The sequence below is a fragment of the Monopterus albus genome, unplaced genomic scaffold (assembly GCF_001952655.1).
Source record: "Monopterus albus unplaced genomic scaffold, M_albus_1.0 scaffold224.1, whole genome shotgun sequence".
NCBI lineage: Eukaryota > Metazoa > Chordata > Actinopteri > Synbranchiformes > Synbranchidae > Monopterus > Monopterus albus.
Genome location: NW_018128104.1, coordinates 77,554 through 95,016, shown reverse-complemented (window position 1 = coordinate 95,016; position 17,463 = coordinate 77,554). Strand labels below are relative to the sequence as shown.

The following is a 17,463-nucleotide window of genomic DNA, read 5'->3' as shown; positions in this document are numbered from 1 at the left end:
GGCTGGGCGCTGGCACAGAAGTCACTGGCTTGCAACCCCTGTGGCCCCTAGATTAGTATAATAAAAATATATATAATATAATATATATAATATAAGAATATAATAAGAGAATGTATGCTGCTAGGGAGCAGCATGTGCAGCACTCAACAGTGCAATTATGCACCTCAGTTCGTACCTTAGTGCAAACTGAGAATGTAAAAAGTACAGGTTGACAGTACATGACGTATTTCCTGGTAACAAACTCCTCAGCTGTTTAGGAGCCTGATGGCAGAGGGAAAGAAAGAGTTTTTCAGTCTGGAGGTCCTACACTTCACACTTCTGTGTTACGTCCACGGATCAGGACGTCCCCGGCACCTCGGCAGCTGATACCGGGGCTACCGGTGACTCCACCCCTGCTCACGTAGGAGCACGCTCCCGGCAGCAAGGCACACCTGCGCTCAATTAGCAGAACCATACTTAAGCACAGCGCTGGTGTGTCCTCGTCGCCAGATGATCTCTCAGTCTTCTGCTGGCGACTTCGCGTGTTTCACGTCCTGGATCCTGATGTCCACTAATATCGACCTACTCTGGTATAATGATGTTATCCACTGTGTCGACCTGAGTGAGTTTCCCTGTCTTGTTTACGTTTTTTTCTGAACTACTTACCGAGGAGTATCTTCTGTTATTTTGAACTGTCTACTGAGGAGATCTTGTGTTTTTTTTTCTGAACTAATTATCGAGGAGTATCTTCTGTTATTTTGAACTGACTACTGAGGAGTGTCTTGTGTTTTTTCTAAACTGATTACGGTGGAGTGCTTTGTTTTATTTTTGAACTGTTGCCTGGTGCCACCTAAATCTCTGTGGGCCTTGCTGCCGATCGACGATCATTGTTTGGGGTCTGTGTCAAGTGCCTGGGCCAGCGAAGCGTGGGCGCTTGTTCCCATCTGCATACCTCGGCGCTGGGATCCAAGCACGCTCTCCTGTCCGGAGCCAGCAATCCCCTATACGCAGGTCACCTGTGTTGTGCTCTACATCATCACACCCTGTCCGCCTGTTGTCCCCTCTCCTAATCTCCCTCTTTGCTCTATACGCAGTGCCAAACCTCTCCTCCGACCCCGGGCGGCTCCTCCAGTGGTCCAGTCATAGGCCCCAACTGCCCGAGACCCACACTGTCTGATCCTCGCCACCTCCTTTTCGTTCCATACTCTGTGAAATAAATATTTTTTTCTGACCTGGGTTTGAGTCCTGCCTGTTCCTGAGTCCAGTCGCTCTGTTGGTGTGCGGCTTGCCGTAACACTTCTGAACCTCCGGCCAGAGGGTAGGGAGGCGAACAGTCCATGCTGGGGGTGGGTGGGATCTTTGAGGATGGAGGCAGCCTTCCTACGCACCCTGCAGTGGTAAATGCTCTGCAGAGAGGGCAGTGGAGTCCTGGTGATCCGGTGCTGCAGCTGGGCAAGAGGCTCTCAATGATGCAGCTGTAGAAGTTGCTGAGGATCCTACATGCGACATGCCAACCCTCCTCAGCCTCCTCAGGAAGTACAGCCGGCGTTGGGCCTTCTTGACCAGCTATGTGGTGTTGAGTGTCCAAGTGAGGTCCTTACTGATGTAGACGCCCAGGTACTTGAAGCTGCTCACCCTCTCCACTTCGAGCCCCCGGATGAACAGTGGCCGATGAGATCTCCTCTCCTTCCTCATGTCTGCTATCATCTCCTTCATCTTGTAGTGCTGATGACATCATAGAGTTTACTGAGAGCCGCAAGGGATTAGCTCTTGGGCTAACATACACAGCAGCAAAAAACACAGCACTATGCTCTCTTGCTAGATAATAGGGCCGGCATTTCAGCAATAAAAACTCTACATCTGGCAAACAGTGCTTATAAACAGTCCATACAACTCCACACCATGAGTTATTGATAAACACACACACACACCACCTCCTTTTACCTTCCCCGAAGCAGCAGTGCGGTCACCTCAATGTACAGTGTGTGTTTGTAGCTGAATCGCAGAGTCTGGATAGGAAGAGGCTGGGTAATGGCGGTCAAGTAGCGCAAGCTTTTAGCCTAGCATGGAGTCCCCCTCGTTTGCCCCTCTTGATTTCAGCCTGCTTGCTTGTGCCTGGTGCTCCGAGGGGCTCCCTGAGGGTGATGGTGGTTGTCGTTGTTGTTGTGGTTGTTGTTGTTGCAGGAGCGGACAATGTGTTGTAGCTCCGGTGGTATGAAACCAGTAAATTCCCAGTGGCTTTGTGAGTTGGCAATATCCATCAATGCCTGTCTGTTGTATGTTAGCAGTGCATGACATTTGTGCACTGCAGAAAAAGTAAAAATCACACAAAAAAGAAGAAAATGAAGAAAAAGCCAGCATTCAAGAGTAGAACGCGCAATAATCTCATCAAAGCAGAAATAATCTGGAAGGCTTTCTCTCCTCTCCTGAGAGCTGAAATGAAACTTCTCCTGGAAGTGATGCCAGCAAATCAAAATTGTACTAGTACTTTTATGGCTGTCCATTGCATTAATCAACTCCCTCATCAATTTTCGAAATGAAAGTCATTATTTTTAAAGTAGTGTTGTGAAAAATGCATTACAATCAACTCTTTTGTTGTAGTTGACTGTGTAAGAAGCTACGCATCCACCAGCCAGACCATTGATTTTGTTATGATACTGACTAAACTTGATGAAGTTAGCTTAACTTAGCTAATGCTGAATAAATTACCTGCAGCAACAAATATATAACTAATACTCACATTCATAGGTCAATATTCAGGCAAATATAGAAACTGAGGTTAAAATATAAAGCACATATTAAAGCAGCAGTTCAGTAATGTTTGCTGACTCCAGTAAAAAGACTGTGAAGTCTTTAACAGATGCAAAAGGCTGGTGGATATAATCAGCTGAGGGATGACTACCACGCCACAAACAAAAGCGCATCTGCTGCAGGAATGATGCAAATATTCTCAGATTAAAGCTAAACGTGAAAACAGTTAAAAAGTTGACAGAAGTATGCCAAGATTTAACTATAAATTTAATTCAAGATGTTTATTTGTTTGACTGGTGTAAGTAGTTTTACTGATAGTTACTAAAGGCTGCAGTCCTTAACAATGTACTGAACAAGATCAGTGCTGATGTTTATCCCTTCCCTTTCCCAGTTAACGAATGCCTGTTTGCTTATCACTAATCGAGGCACTTCCTCTCAGATCCAATCAAGGGACAGTCAATCACCGCTCAAGCCTAACGACTGTTTTATTAAAGTGTGTATGAATGGCTTCAGGTGCCACACCAGTATTTGGATTTCTAGCAATTGAATGATACAGGTAATGGGCCAATATATCAACAAGTAACCAGAACTCATTAAAAGGGTTAATAGAGCAGGGAAATAAGAATTAATGGCTGTTGTGTTTGAAGAATCAGAAAGTTTACGAAAACCTGAGTGACACAGAACAAATCAGTTATTTCCAAGAGACTTGGAGAAGAACACACTGGTAGTAAGAGAGAGTATGTACCTTAAACCTGAGCCAGTTAAAATCACTGTAGATACTAACACTAAGATACCTTATTTTAAGAATATTGAGATACTTCTAGACATTGAGTTTCAGGAAACAGCAGGGAGGGCCTAACATTACCCTGAGGATGTATGCTCAGGATGTGTGCTCTCCCCTCTGCTGTTTTCACTCTACACCAACGACTGCATCTCGAAGGACCCCTCTGTCAAGCTCCTAAAGTTTGCAGATGACACAACAGTCATCTGTCTCTTCTGAGACAGTGATGAGTCAGCCAATAGACGGGAGGATGAGCAGCTGGTCCTTTGGTGTAGTTGCAACAACCTGGAGCTGAACATGCTCAAAACAGTGGAGATGACAGTGGACTTCAGAAAGAGCCCCCCCACCACCATACTCAGCGGTACTGTATCAGCATTAGAGTCCTTCAAGTTCCCAGGTTCCACTGTCTCCGAGAACCTGAGGTGGAGTTTCTTCCTGAGTTTCTTCCACCGGGCCATCACTCTGATGAACACTTAACCCATGACTGTATGACTCAACACAACAATCACCACAGTGCAATAAACTTTAAATATAACCACTGTATATATCTTCTATGGTGCCCGGGTCTTTTAGCAGCTGGTGATTGGACATAAAGCACAAACTTCAGACAGAAGAATCTAAACTAAGATCAAATCAAATTTTATTTGTATAGCGCCAAATCACAACAAAAGTCATCTCAGGACACTTTACAAAGTAAGGTCTAGACCTTACTGTTATCAATATTATTACATAGGGAAAACCCAACAAATCCCCCTTGAGCAAGCACTTGGCGACAGTGGGGAGGAAAAACTCCCTTCCTTTCCTATTTTTGATTGCACACATTTCCTATTTGAGTACACATACTTTTTATTCTTATTCTCATTTTTATTGCTCTACTTTTTATTTTTACTTTTTTTAACCCATCCACCACCACCACTCTTCGGAGGACAACTTTATTTTTAATTTCATACAACTGTAAGTTACAACTACTTTTTATTTTCATTGTTATTTTACATTCCTGTTGCCTTGCAACACATTGAGAGCCTCTCTACCGGAGTCAGATTCCTGTACGTTTGAACATACTTGGCAATTATAGAACAGCAGTTAAAGTGATGTAAATGACAGTTACAGTTTGACTATGAAAAGTATTTTACACCTGATTCCAGATTTGTATGGGACAAAACCTAACTAGCCACAATTGCGTATTCAGAAATTTATAAACAGTCAAGATTACAAATGTGCAAAAACTGACTTTCTGTGTGCAGTTCTTTAAAATGTACTTACAGACTGTTAGATGCACATGCATAGATTGCCCGACATGCACAGATCATGTTACTCTCACCAGTGGCAGTTTTTACATTGAATTACTCCCCGGGTGAGACCCCCCTCTATAGCTTTGACCTTTTTCTCTCCATCGCTCTGTTTTTTTTTTTGTTTTTTTTTTGTTTTTTTTTTGCAATTGACAATCAACAGATTTCCCATCCCCCAACACTGTCACTCATGACCAGAAGTCAAGACTAAACCAATTCACCTTGTATTACCTATTTTTATTAGCCATTTCACACAATTTGGAAAAAAACAAAAACGTGCAAATTATAGGTCTGTGTTTATAATATTATGAATGAAATGTGCATTATTTGGAAGAAAGTCAAGGTGTCACTGACTTAGTTTAGCCTACTAAACCCTGGGTGGCTGCCTGGTTTGCCCATGCCAAAAGGGTGCCTTTGAGGACAGGTGGAAAACTCAGACATTTGGTGTATTTTAATTTAAAATATTCTGATGTCATGTGGCTTTATCTTTGTTTTAATTAGAGCATGGCTGTACTGTATTATGAATATCATTTTGCGATCAGTATTTAAGGTGATGCCACCTTAGGGAAGCCTATATAGTAACAGTGCTGCTAGGTTCATGAACTACCAGCTAGCAACATTAACTTTAGCTTTATTTAGTAGGTTACTAAGCTAGCAGCTTAGTAACATATATACATACATATGTAATGTGATCTGTATTTGTAAATTGCTAAATATGGCTTTATGGCTAGTTATGAGAGAAGTTTACCCCCACCGAGCTGCTGCACTGAGTTGAGATACAGTGACTGTGGACTAGCAACGAATCATAAAAATACATAATCACTAATGTCTCTGATATATTACTATGACTATTGGGATAATCATTTACTACTTTTACAAAGTGTTAAAAACACTGTGTCTTACTTTATTCATGTAATTATTATTACATATTAACTACTTTATTGTCTCTGTTCTTTTTTAAAATTACCTTCAAATCTGGTAGTAACTCTAATAACATGGCTGGCACAATAGCCACATATAAACAAGCATGTAGTGTATCAGCTGACTTTCAAACTTTCAAGCTGCTGCTAAGGACTTTAGGCTAATGCTCCTTATTGGATGAAAGTCTGATGTTTATGGATTTCAGTGTTTCAGGGTAAGAGCTTCTACTGGCATCCCACAGATTGACACTTTAATAAAATCTCCATCCAGGCACTTCTAAATACTTTGGGCATTCCTTCAAATGAAAAAGATTTTTATTCATTTAGAAATAAATGCCTGCAACCATTTTTGTAGTTTACTGTTTGACTAGTTGTTGCACTATATAATAAAGAATTCTGCCTAAAATTATTATGAATGCTCCAGTATTTTCAGGTTTATAAAGGTGTAAAACAAGCAACACTGATATGTATACTTATGGCCACAAATGATGAAGTAAAAGTAAAGTGTGGCTTAAAGAAATGACTGGTGTTCAGCTCTATGCTTCAAGAGAGCTGGATAGGTGTTGTTTGCATCACTGAATCGGTGGATTTAGCAGCCAAATTAACTCAGCTAAACATTCAAAAGGTGATAGAAAACACCCTGTGGTGGTGAGAAAATATTGATCCAGTCTGCAAGTTTCAAATCCCATATCCCCAGATTCACAAAAACGCAAAGTGTTTTAATTAGAGTTCTTGTTGCCTCGAGGTTCTCTCTGGTTTTCTCTTTGTCTCTGTGCTTTGACTTGCTGCCAATCTCCATTGTCTGCAGTCTCAGCTCTAAGTCAAAAACAAAGTCATGGACACGAGTGTCATTTGGGTCGTGACACGCAGTGACAATTTCCAGTGTGGTGCAGGGGTATTTGGAGGTCAACACATTTGTGTTGTGTCAGCTCAGAGAGCTGTGCACGCTGTGTATGCAATCAAACAATGGCAGTGGGGTAAAATGTTGACTCTTAGCTTTGATTTGAGGATGTTTTCAGCTGAGACAATGCAGGAATTGTAAATTGTACTTTATTGTTGACATCTTGCATTGTACAAAAAATAGGGGACTAGGGTTAGCATTATAATTCTTACAATGGAGGGCAACATTTTCAGTCAGCCTTAAACCTCATAGTCACTGTTTAGTTTAAAGTCTCATGTGCTGGATTGGAAAGCCAAAACAATAGAGAACAATAATGTGTTTGTGTCAATGTCCAAATACTAATGGACTGATTTATACCATATGTTGGCAAACTATCATCATCTCTCAAAGGGGCCCTTGTAGGGTCTTCCATATTATTAGCTGTATCCATATAAAGGAAATTCAGGATATTTTGGCCTCTGTCACATAGATTTTGACCAAAATGTATTTTTCCCCCATGTTTTTTTTGTTTTGTATGTGCTTCTGTTACAAAATAAGCATCTGTAATCTCAGTACTACTGGGTGTTTAAAATTTGTTATAATCCTGAAGCTTTGTGCTTTCAAGCCATTTAGTTTGTCAGCATTTAGTGATGATTCAAGGGAGTGCCAAGCCTGAAGGTTTAAAGACATTTTCACTCTATATACAGTAAATGCATGTAAAATTCACCCAAATTATTTATCCCAGATAAATAGTATATAAGTAGGACTCTGGGAAGGCAAACTAAAGACTGTGTTCAGCTCACATGTACTTTACTGGAGAGAGGAGACAGTAAAGTGAAAGCTCTGGCAGCATTTTTGTTTAACTTGAAGGTGCCAGACTTCACCAGTCGGTTGTCTCTGGGTGCTTCACATTAATGTCTGATCCTCTTTTTAATTCACAGTCTAGTGAACACTAATATGAGAACATTCTTGAGTAGCAAGGTTCATTCACTCTCATTCTTCCATTGCTGATTACTCCTGGTAAGGTCTGACCTCCAGCTGTCAACACTGATCCTACTGTGGATGTTCAGTTTGCTCAACCCCAGGATCACTTAAGGGCAGAGCTCTATTCAGGTCTGCCCACTGGGAACCTCTCTTTACTCTACTGCCTTCATTTTCTCATTACTTTCAATTGAAAGCAGGCCTTGCTGCTTGTTCCCAGCTGTGCTGAGAGCTTGATGTGTTTTAGAGCGCAGAACGCTGACCGCTATGAGAGAAAGTCTTTTAACTTTTAGCTGAAAATTTCTACTTTGTTTCCCATGTGAATCCATTTAGTGCTGCAAGCTACAAAATAAGAGGTGCCCAGTGGACGCAGAGGCTGCAACATCAGTATGGTAATGCTGACGTTTGCAACTTTGAGCTGCAGTTTAGTGCAATATAAGTGAAAATGTACACTAACTTCTGCACCTATAGAAACAGAAATGTTGACAGTTGACACATTAGGCAGTGTAGATGCAGGGCCTGAGGACAAAAACAAAAGAAAACCTGTCTAATTGTCTAATTTCAAGCTTATAAAATACTCATGGATCAATTTTTTTAAACAGATACAAGCAGCATAGCTTTTTATTTTATAAATCAATCAACCTATTACACCTGTTTCAAAGTGCTTTTTCCTCATTTATGTCTTTGACACTTTTATTCTATTCACTGTACATGGCTGAAATTGATTTGTTTTTGAGGAGATTTGGTGGATTCACACTGATAAACAACATTCTCCGCTGAGGATTGCGTCAAAGTGTTGTGGATTAGGGGTTATCTGCAAGTTGGAAACTATCCAACTGGCTTCAGAGGAATTCACTGACCTTTGTGGTTTTGAAAGTAACTATGGTAAAAGTTTTTGAGGTGAGTGTGCTCATGTACTTGTTTCTAGTCATCTGGTTTCACATTTACAATACTCTAACACCCTGCACAGATAAATGTAAGCGGGGGGGGGTTGTTGCGAGAGGTTGACCTTCAGCCAGAGGCTCATCTTAGCAGGCAGTCGACCTGCAGACATATCCTCAAGTGAGGCGATGAATCCCGACCAGTTCCAGTGATGCTGCTCCAAACCTGATCTCTGAGTTGTTGGGAGCAAGTGCAAGAACCATAATTGCTAACAGTGTTTTCTACTTGTTGTGTGCCTGCATGTGTGTTTCGCTGCCTTAGCAGAATCCCTGTTCAGCGGCCTGGGGCTGGGGGCGGTAGTGGGCCTGGGCCTGGGAGTGCTGCTGCTCCTCCTTGTGCTGGTGGATGTCAGCTGCTTCTTCCTGCGTCACTGCGGCCTACTGATGTGCATTACACGCACACTGTGCAGCAAGAAAACAGCTACCAGCGGAAAGGGCAAAGAAATGGAGGAGGGCAAGGCTGCGTACCTGTGAGTAATTTGTTTTTATATTTACACAAACTTTAATTCTTTTAATTTCAATGGCAACTGCATCACTGTTTGTCAGTCACCAGGTAAATCATGCTTGCAGAGAGAGCATCTGCTGTGGGTGTATCTTGATGCTTGTGGTTACATTGGGTCACTCTGGCAACTGCTGTTTGTTGCTATGTAATTTTATGCAACAGTGAACTGAAAGAACTGAATGCATGAATAAAATCTTTTCAAAGATGACAAGAAATTAGTTACAATGTATAATGAACTTTAGATAGGAGAAAATATCTTGATATTTGAATTAATTCTGTTTAAAAATCTCTATTTTGTCAAGGATTTTTTTCTTTGTGCTCACAATCACTTAGCATAATCCTCTTCTTTTAAATATTTATGAATAGCACTGTGAAACTCCTGTGAATGAGAAAAGGAGAAACTGGGAGATCCTTTGTCAGGAGCCTTACATATATAAGCTTTAGCTGTACTTTAGTATTTTGTCAGCATTGTACAGTAGCTGAATAAACCTTTGTGAAGTTAGGCCTACATTGCACTACCTGCAGTAATTTTTACAGTGCCTTGCGAAAGTATTCGGCCCCCTTGAACTTTGCGACCTTTTGCCACATTTCAGGCTTCAAACATAAAGATATAAAACTGTAATTTTTTGTGAAGAATCAACAACAAGTGGGACACAATCATGAAGTGGAACGAAATTTATTGGATATTTCAAACTTTTTTAACAAATAAAAAACTGAATAATTGGGCGTGCAAAATTATTCAGCCCCTTTACTTTCAGTGCAGCAAACTCTCTCCAGAAGTTCAGTGAGGATCTCTGAATGATCCAATGTTGACCTAAATGACTAATGATGATAAATAGAATCCACCTGTGTGTAATCAAGTCTCCGTATAAATGCACCTGCACTGTGATAGTCTCAGAGGTCTGTTTAAAGCGCAGAGAGCATCATGAAGAACAAGGAACACACCAGGCAGGTCCGAGATACTGTTGTGGAGAAGTTTAAAGCCGGATTTGGATACAAAAAGATTTCCCAAGCTTTAAACATCCCAAGGAGCACTGTGCAAGTGATAATATTGAAATGGAAGGAGTATCAGACCACTGCAAATCTACCAAGACCTGGCCGTCCCTCTAAACTTTCAGCTCATACAAGGAGAAGACTGATCAGAGATGCAGCCAAGAGGCCCATGATCACTCTGGATGAACTGCAGAGATCTACAGCTGAGGTGGGAGACTCTGTCCATAGGACAACAATCAGTCGTATACTGCACAAATCTGGCCTTTATGGAAGAGTGGCAAGAAGAAAGCCATTTCTTAAAGATATCCATAAAAAGTGTCGTTTAAAGTTTGCCACAAGCCACCTGGGAGACACACCAAACATGTGGAAGAAGGTGCTCTGGTCAGATGAAACCAAAATCGAACTTTTTGGCAACAATGCAAAACGTTATGTTTGGCGTAAAAGCAACACAGCTCATCACCCTGAACACACCATCCCCACTGTCAAACATGGTGGTGGCAGCATCATGGTTTGGGCCTGGTTTTCTTCAGCAGGGACAGGGAAGATGGTTAAAATTGATGGGAAGATGGATGGAGCCAAATACAGGACCATTCTGGATGGAAACCTGATGGAGTCTGCAAAAGACCTGAGACTGGGACGGAGATTTGTCTTCCAACAAGACACTGATCCAAAACATAAAGCAAAATCTACAATGGAATGGTTCACAAATAAACATATCCAGGTGTTAGAATGGCCAAGTCAAAGTCCAGACCTGAATCCAATCGAGAATCTGTGGAAAGAACTGAAAACTGCTGTTCACAAACGCTCTCCATCCAATCTCACTGAGCTCGAGCTGTTTTGCAAGGAGGAATGGGCAAAAATTTCCGTCTCTCGATGTGCAAAACTGATAGAGACATACCCCAAGCGACTTACAGCTGTAATCGCAGCAAAAGGTGGCGCTACAAAGTATTAACTTAAGGGGGCTGAATAATTTTGCATGCCCAATTTTTCAGTTTTTTTATTTGTTAAAAAAGTTTGACATATCCAATAAATTTCGTTCCACTTCCTGATTGTGTCCCACTTGTTGTTGATTCTTCACAAAAAATTACAGTTTTATATCTTTATGTTTGAAGCCTGAAATGTGGCAAAAGGTCGCAAAGTTCAAGGGGGCCGAATACTTTCGCAAGGCACTGTATGTACACCTACAACAGTCGCCCAACTACCATTTCAACCACACTATATCTTTGATTATGCCTTATTCAATGCCTTTTGAACAATGTATAGTGACATCACATATGTGTGTACACGTACATTTTTGTTGCGCATGTATAGAGCACCATGCATTCACATCTTGCAATTTTGTGCTATTATGCTTGGTTTTTATGTGTTAGCCTTTGTGTTCACATAATGTATGCACGCAGATAGTATATGAGTGACCCCACAAACATCATGCATGCGAAGCCTATGCCGATGAAATTCATGATACAATTGATTCTCAGTACTATGTTATGCGGGGTGTGATCCAAACCAAGGTTTTGTGAGATAAAACCCATAAAGTCTGAGTCATTGGCCTCAGCTGTGCCATTTTTATGTTTGTTACTGTCAGCATGCCAGGCCAGTGTCAGGGATGCAGAGAGAGAGGGCACGGAGGAAAAGAAGAGGAGGAAGAGGAAGGAGGTTGACTTGATGAGTGCTGAGTCACTAAACTGGCATAGCTGGAGGGCTGAGTGACTGCTGCTCAGAAAACATGCAGCTTTGGGTTAGAGCCGGCACTGTGGCAGCAATTCTCACAGAAAAAAGAGACCAAATCTAAACAGGTGTAATTCTAGAATCAGGATGTCTTGAATGGAAACAAAATATTGTAACAATATCCACTTGGTTGCCTGAATTCTTTTGTTAACTGTCCTGGTGTCTGCAGCCCCAAATCGCTGCTTCATAACTGTCAGGAATAATGGTCATAACTGTAACTATAGACCCTGGTTGTATAAACACTTTTTTCTTTGAGCTAGTGTGGAGAGACTGAAGCAATGCACTAGCCATCTATAGAATGAGTCACACCACTGAGCTGAAGAGAATATAATAAGATAACGCTTGACATAATACAGAGCTCAGACACTCATTCTGAGTTTGCAAGATGTCAATAGTGAGAGTCTGAAGGTGCTTAGGAGTTGTAAAGATCAGCAAACCCTGCGCAACAGTGTCAATAGTGATAAGGATAAGAGTGTAAATTGTGATAAACAGCATGGGATGAACTTTAGATTCGGAAGTTGACAAGATCAGAGGGTGTTTGTGTCGGTGGTGTTGTGAGCTAGTGAGCTGAGGAATGTGTGTGGAGGCTGGTTTAGGGTCAAGAGAGAAGTCTGGACATGGAAGGTGGTGCAGTTCTGACACATTGAAGTTTTTAAGAGTTAAGTTTCTAGGTTCAGCCAGGTCATAGACAGTCTTCACTGGCTGGGTTTGCTCAGGTTGATGTGGTGCTGAAGTTTAGCGGGGAGCAGCCAAGTGTCCTCTCAGCAGAGTGGTTTTAACTTACATCAGCTGATGGAGGCTGTGAGGGTCTTCTTTTAATGGATCAGTAAAATTGTACCAAGATCAGTCAGGACACATGGGGCTTTGCAGCTGCCTCAGGAGAAGTTTAAAGTCTTCCCCATGTTCGTGGTGTCAGTTCATTTTAGAAGTCGATGCCCGCTTCCGTTTTTAAGTGCAAGTTCTTGACTGTGTGCTGTGATGTTTATGGACCCAGTGGACTGATAGAAAAAAGACTAGCACAGCTCAATTCTGGACAGGTTAACAGAGCTTTGCAGTCACGTTTATGCTGTTTAATTCTTTAAGCCAGGAAGTGCCTATTGGGCTTGACTGTTGTTGACCGTCAAATAGTGATGTAATGCACTCACATAAACTGCAACTATTAAACAATTCCTTTTTGCATTTTTACTAAAGCAAAGTTTAACACACATTCAAGCCATTATTAACAAGTCAATTTATAGACAGCAGGACTCTGCTGTCTACTGAACCAAGTGGAATTTAAAGACAGCAGGACTCTGCTGTCTATAAATTTGGTTCCGTGTCCATTTTTTCAGCACTGTCTTTAGGTATTCTTTTTCTTAAGATTCACTGCTGTCGTGGAAAATCCAGGCCCATCCTCTCAGACACTGATAAAGGAATAGATTCAGTAACCTCCCAGTAAGCACCCGAGGGAGAGCATTAAAGAAATGTGCAATTATAAGAATAATTTAATGCTAATTTTCAGCTATCAGGTGCCAAAAAATTTTATGTTAAATAAAGTCACTTCCTATTTTGTGGCAAATTGCATTTTAATCCAGTTTCCAACAGAACTGAATCATTCTCACCCAAAGATGCACCAAATACAGTCAGACCAAATGTTATGGCACAGTGACTGTTTATATGTTCTGGCATTGCAGGAGAAGTTTGTGCAGATGTCAGTGAACAGTTTGCTGCTTACTCAGACTTCAGGGGTCAGAGCAGAGACTCAGTGACAGATAAGAGTTGGTGGAGACCGGACTTCAAGTGCCTTCATATTCTGATGATTCAGAACAGGAAATATTGTATATGATATATGTTAGAGTGAAGGCTCCAGCATCTTATGATCATAGGAAGAAAACATTTCTACAACAGTTATAATGATACAGAAACCCTTGATTGTGCAAATGTTTTAGGAGACACCACAGTTTGTGTTATTGACATGTAGAGACTACATACAGTGGGTACGGAAAGTATTCAGACCCCCTTAAAAAGATCCTTGAGTGAACAGCCAGTGTCCATTATAGTGCCCTTGACAAAGACTTTCACTTCTACACTCACTGTAAGAATCTGGATGCCTGGTATGATTAAATATATTTGCTGAAAATATAAATGCAAATGTAAAGATTTAGATAGGATTGTAAACAAACACCCCTGGGATGCGTTGTGGTTTAGACCCCAGGCCACCTAATTTATCTGTAAGGCAGGCATTGTAGTCATCTTTTATGGCCTGCTGTTAATGGCCTTGTGCTTAATTAACATCAGCCGAAGAAAGAACAACTCACCTCTGCTGTGCTTTGGTGTCACCAAGAAGCTTACAGATTACAAATACATATCTGCAACACACTTTGATATCCCCTGGCCCACCATGAGGTACACATAGCTGCTGGCTCCCGCAGCATAATCAAAGAGGCTTGTCAAGACCCAGTACCAGTTCTGTTTACTTTGTGTCCCTAGCATTGTTTTAAATAAAACTTCTGAGGAAGCATGTCTCCACACAAACTATGCAAGGCAGCATGCAGGGCCAGTTAGACTTGTAGAAGTGAAAACATTTAAAGAGGTTGCCATGCAGAAAAAATAGAGACCACTACTGTTGTTCCCCCAGCATTTGAGGGATAATCCGCATTCTCATCAGCGTTGACTTTATCCTGAATTAGGTAACACATGTCTGCTGACAACACAGCTTTATGTCGTTTTTAAAACTATATACTGTATACAAAAAATTGAGATGTCTGTGTAAAACAGACCTGTCTTGTCAATGAAAGACACAATGTGTACCTGCGATAAAGAGGTGTCAATCCAAGCAACATCAGGCAGAGTCTGTATGTTCACTTCAGGAAATCTGTGGGCTGTTTTACCTCATTTGTTACTTGTTCTTTTGTTTTTACTGGGAATTCACATTAGATGTGAGACATCACATGTTTAAAGTATGGCTAAAGCATTAATCTGTTCAAGGCAGATTAACTGCAGTCAAGGCACAACTGCAGTCATGTCAGCAGCAAAGACATCAGGGGGGCAAACTGCCTGAGCAACATCAGATATTTACAAGACACAAATAGTTTTCTTTGCTGAGTTACATTAAAATGCATTGTTTCATTAGCGCTGATCTCATCATAAGGAACCAGAAGTCAAAATGAGAGAAGCAGGAAGTCAAACTGATGTTAGTAATGTTAGCCGACTTAGAGTAACTCCGGCTCCCAGCATTGAAAAAGTAACCATGCTAGAGGTGGGCACATTGATCCCAAAAGTATCAATGCTACCGATACAACAGTTTGTTTTGAGTATTGATAATAGTGCCAATAAGATCAATACCAAAAGCACCCCACTCCACTGAGCACTTACAGGGACCCATCACCTGTTAATGCGCTAAAATGAGGCTCCCTCTTTCAGATCATTTTTTTCCCCACTGGAACTGTATCATGTGAACATGGAGCGACTATCAGCCCGTGGGACAGGACTTAAAACAAACCTTTCCTTTGTGTTAAAGCTAATAGACCGACTGTAAACACAGGAGAAGCCACTTTCATGGAGAGCGAATCACAGTTCAGTGGTAAACTCTTAATCTTAACAAAGCATTGTAGAATAGCTGAGATAAAGTAGGGATCACCCACCTACCACAGGCCAGGACAGGACAGTAAACAATGTGTTGTGTTCGGGTTACTGACACTTCAGCAGTTACTTATAGTGCCTCATTGCCTCTGCCGATCTGCATTTTAATGACAAACTGGACTGATATGTTGGCTCTGTAAATGCATTTGTGATTCCCCTGAGTTGGTGTTCCCTCTCAAGAAATCAACAAGCAGTGGGACATTCCCATATATGGAGAAAAACTCCCCATCTGAATATAAGTCCAGTCTGGGCCTGAATGAAGCTAATGGAACATGAAATTGGCTCCACTGTGCAGGAACTTAAACATCTACCAAAGGGAACCCCCTCTAGCCAGTTGCAGTATTTGGGCTTATTAGGTACAGTATCACACAAAGCTACTGTTTTACATTCATGTTTCAGTCACTGAAAAATGCCCTTCGAGTTGGTAAACATCCATTGTAGCATTACTGTTTGGGAGTGAGTTCAGCTGATACAGGGTGCCTTTCAAAATGGACAATTTGCTGTTTATGTTATAAAAAAATTCAATAGTGTGAAACAGCATGGACATCAGTGGAGCTGTGGTATAAATTAGGCCTTTAAATAAATATATTTGGGATATAATTACTGAACTAAATGAATAAACCTCTTGAACATTAGTTATGAGCATTACTGGCAAACCAATATGTGATTCTAATCAAAGCCAAGTTTTAATGCAAATGCCACTCTTATTGCTGAGTCATCCAGAAACATTTATATCTATGTTTTATTCTATTAGTTACCTTATAATGTATTTGGAGTCTGGGCATGGGCGTAATTTATGGTACCATTTTTCTGATCCCCTGAATTTGTCCCCACCATTATTTTGATATTAATTGCATATGTGTTTAAATCAAATATATTTTCCATTTGCCCTACAAAGGTTTGACTCCCTCATGTTCCCATTGGATAGCAAATGGAGTTTCTGTTGGTGTTTGTTCGCTTTGTTTCTGCCTACACATGCAGCGATGTGACTGCTGGAGCACATTTTGGATGACAACAGCACAGTGCTCAGTCAGAGGAGAGAGGTCGCCGGAGCAGCTGTCGCAGGTGCTTTGCCTTCTGTGATCATAACATTATGATACCGGTATCAAATTAAATGCGCTGTTTGTTCAGTGATCTGAAAGTCCGGGTCAGCTGCCCTGGGCAGACACCAGACACCAGTCTTGCTAACGTTACAAACAAAAAGTCAGGCATTAACTTTATACTTTATAACAGTTAGCTAGCAAACTAAATGTTGTTTTCAGTCTGGATTAGCATCCCTGGGAATAAAAGAGGAGACATTATTTTGTAAAGAGTATTTAAGGCAGAGTTAGCTCACTTTTACATGAATCAGCAAATAACATTCAGCACATGCTAGCTGAGTTAACTTTTCTAGTGTTGCATCTTTAATTCCCTTTATTTTGATAATGTGTATAGCAAATTAGGAGTTCCATTCATTCTCATTTAGCTTTGTTGTTAATACAGACATCATAGACAGACAGGAAAAGAAAATGAGAGAAAGCCCCAGCCAGGCAGGGAAAGAAAAGAGGAGTGAACAGGTAAGAATCGCCTCAGCTGACTGTAATGTTCCTTCACAGAGCACATCCTTCTGATCTGAACATTGTTTAAACCAATTTGCATAAACAGAGTGGCCATAGCAGCTCCACACCTGGGCATGTCAGATCACATCTCTGTGGAGCTGATCCCAGCATATACTGTAAACCTCTGATCTGCAGGACAAAGCCAATCACCAAAACAGTTAAGGTGTGGACGGAGGAGGCTTCTTCAGCATTACAGGACTGTTTTGAGCATACTGACTGGGGGGTGTTCAAAGAGGGCTCAGACTTGGAGGCTTATACATCAGCTGTTCTGGACTATGTGTGGTTCTGTACTGATGCTGTCCTACCTACAAAGTCCATCAGGGTTTTTCCAAACCAGAAACCATGGTTGGACAGTACAGTGTCACATCTGCTCAAAGCTTTGGACGCTGCCTTCAGATCAGGTGACAGGCTGGCCTATAGCAGGGCCAGGAAAGAACTAAAGAAGGGCATCCAGCTGGCCAAACGCAGGTACAAACAGTGCATTGAGGAGCACTTTATT

The 17,463-nt window shown here is 41.3% G+C and overlaps 1 protein-coding gene across 3 annotated transcripts in view; it reads left to right on the top strand.

The window, feature by feature from the left end:
• LOC109971409 (neural cell adhesion molecule 2) overlaps positions 1 to 17,463 on the top strand; it is a 324,939-nt gene that overhangs the window by 299,092 nt on the left and 8,384 nt on the right. The window contains exons 16-17 of one of the 3 annotated variants that reach the window (XR_002276551.1): positions 8,785 to 8,992; positions 16,348 to 16,431. Coding sequence is in view for 2 of the 3 variants with exons in the window: in XM_020619637.1 (XP_020475293.1) it covers positions 8,785 to 8,992 (208 nt within the window). In the remaining variant the exon portion in view is untranslated. The remainder of the gene's footprint in view (positions 1 to 8,784; positions 8,993 to 16,347; positions 16,432 to 17,463) is intronic. The other 2 variants (XM_020619638.1, XM_020619637.1) reach the window with 2 other exon arrangements.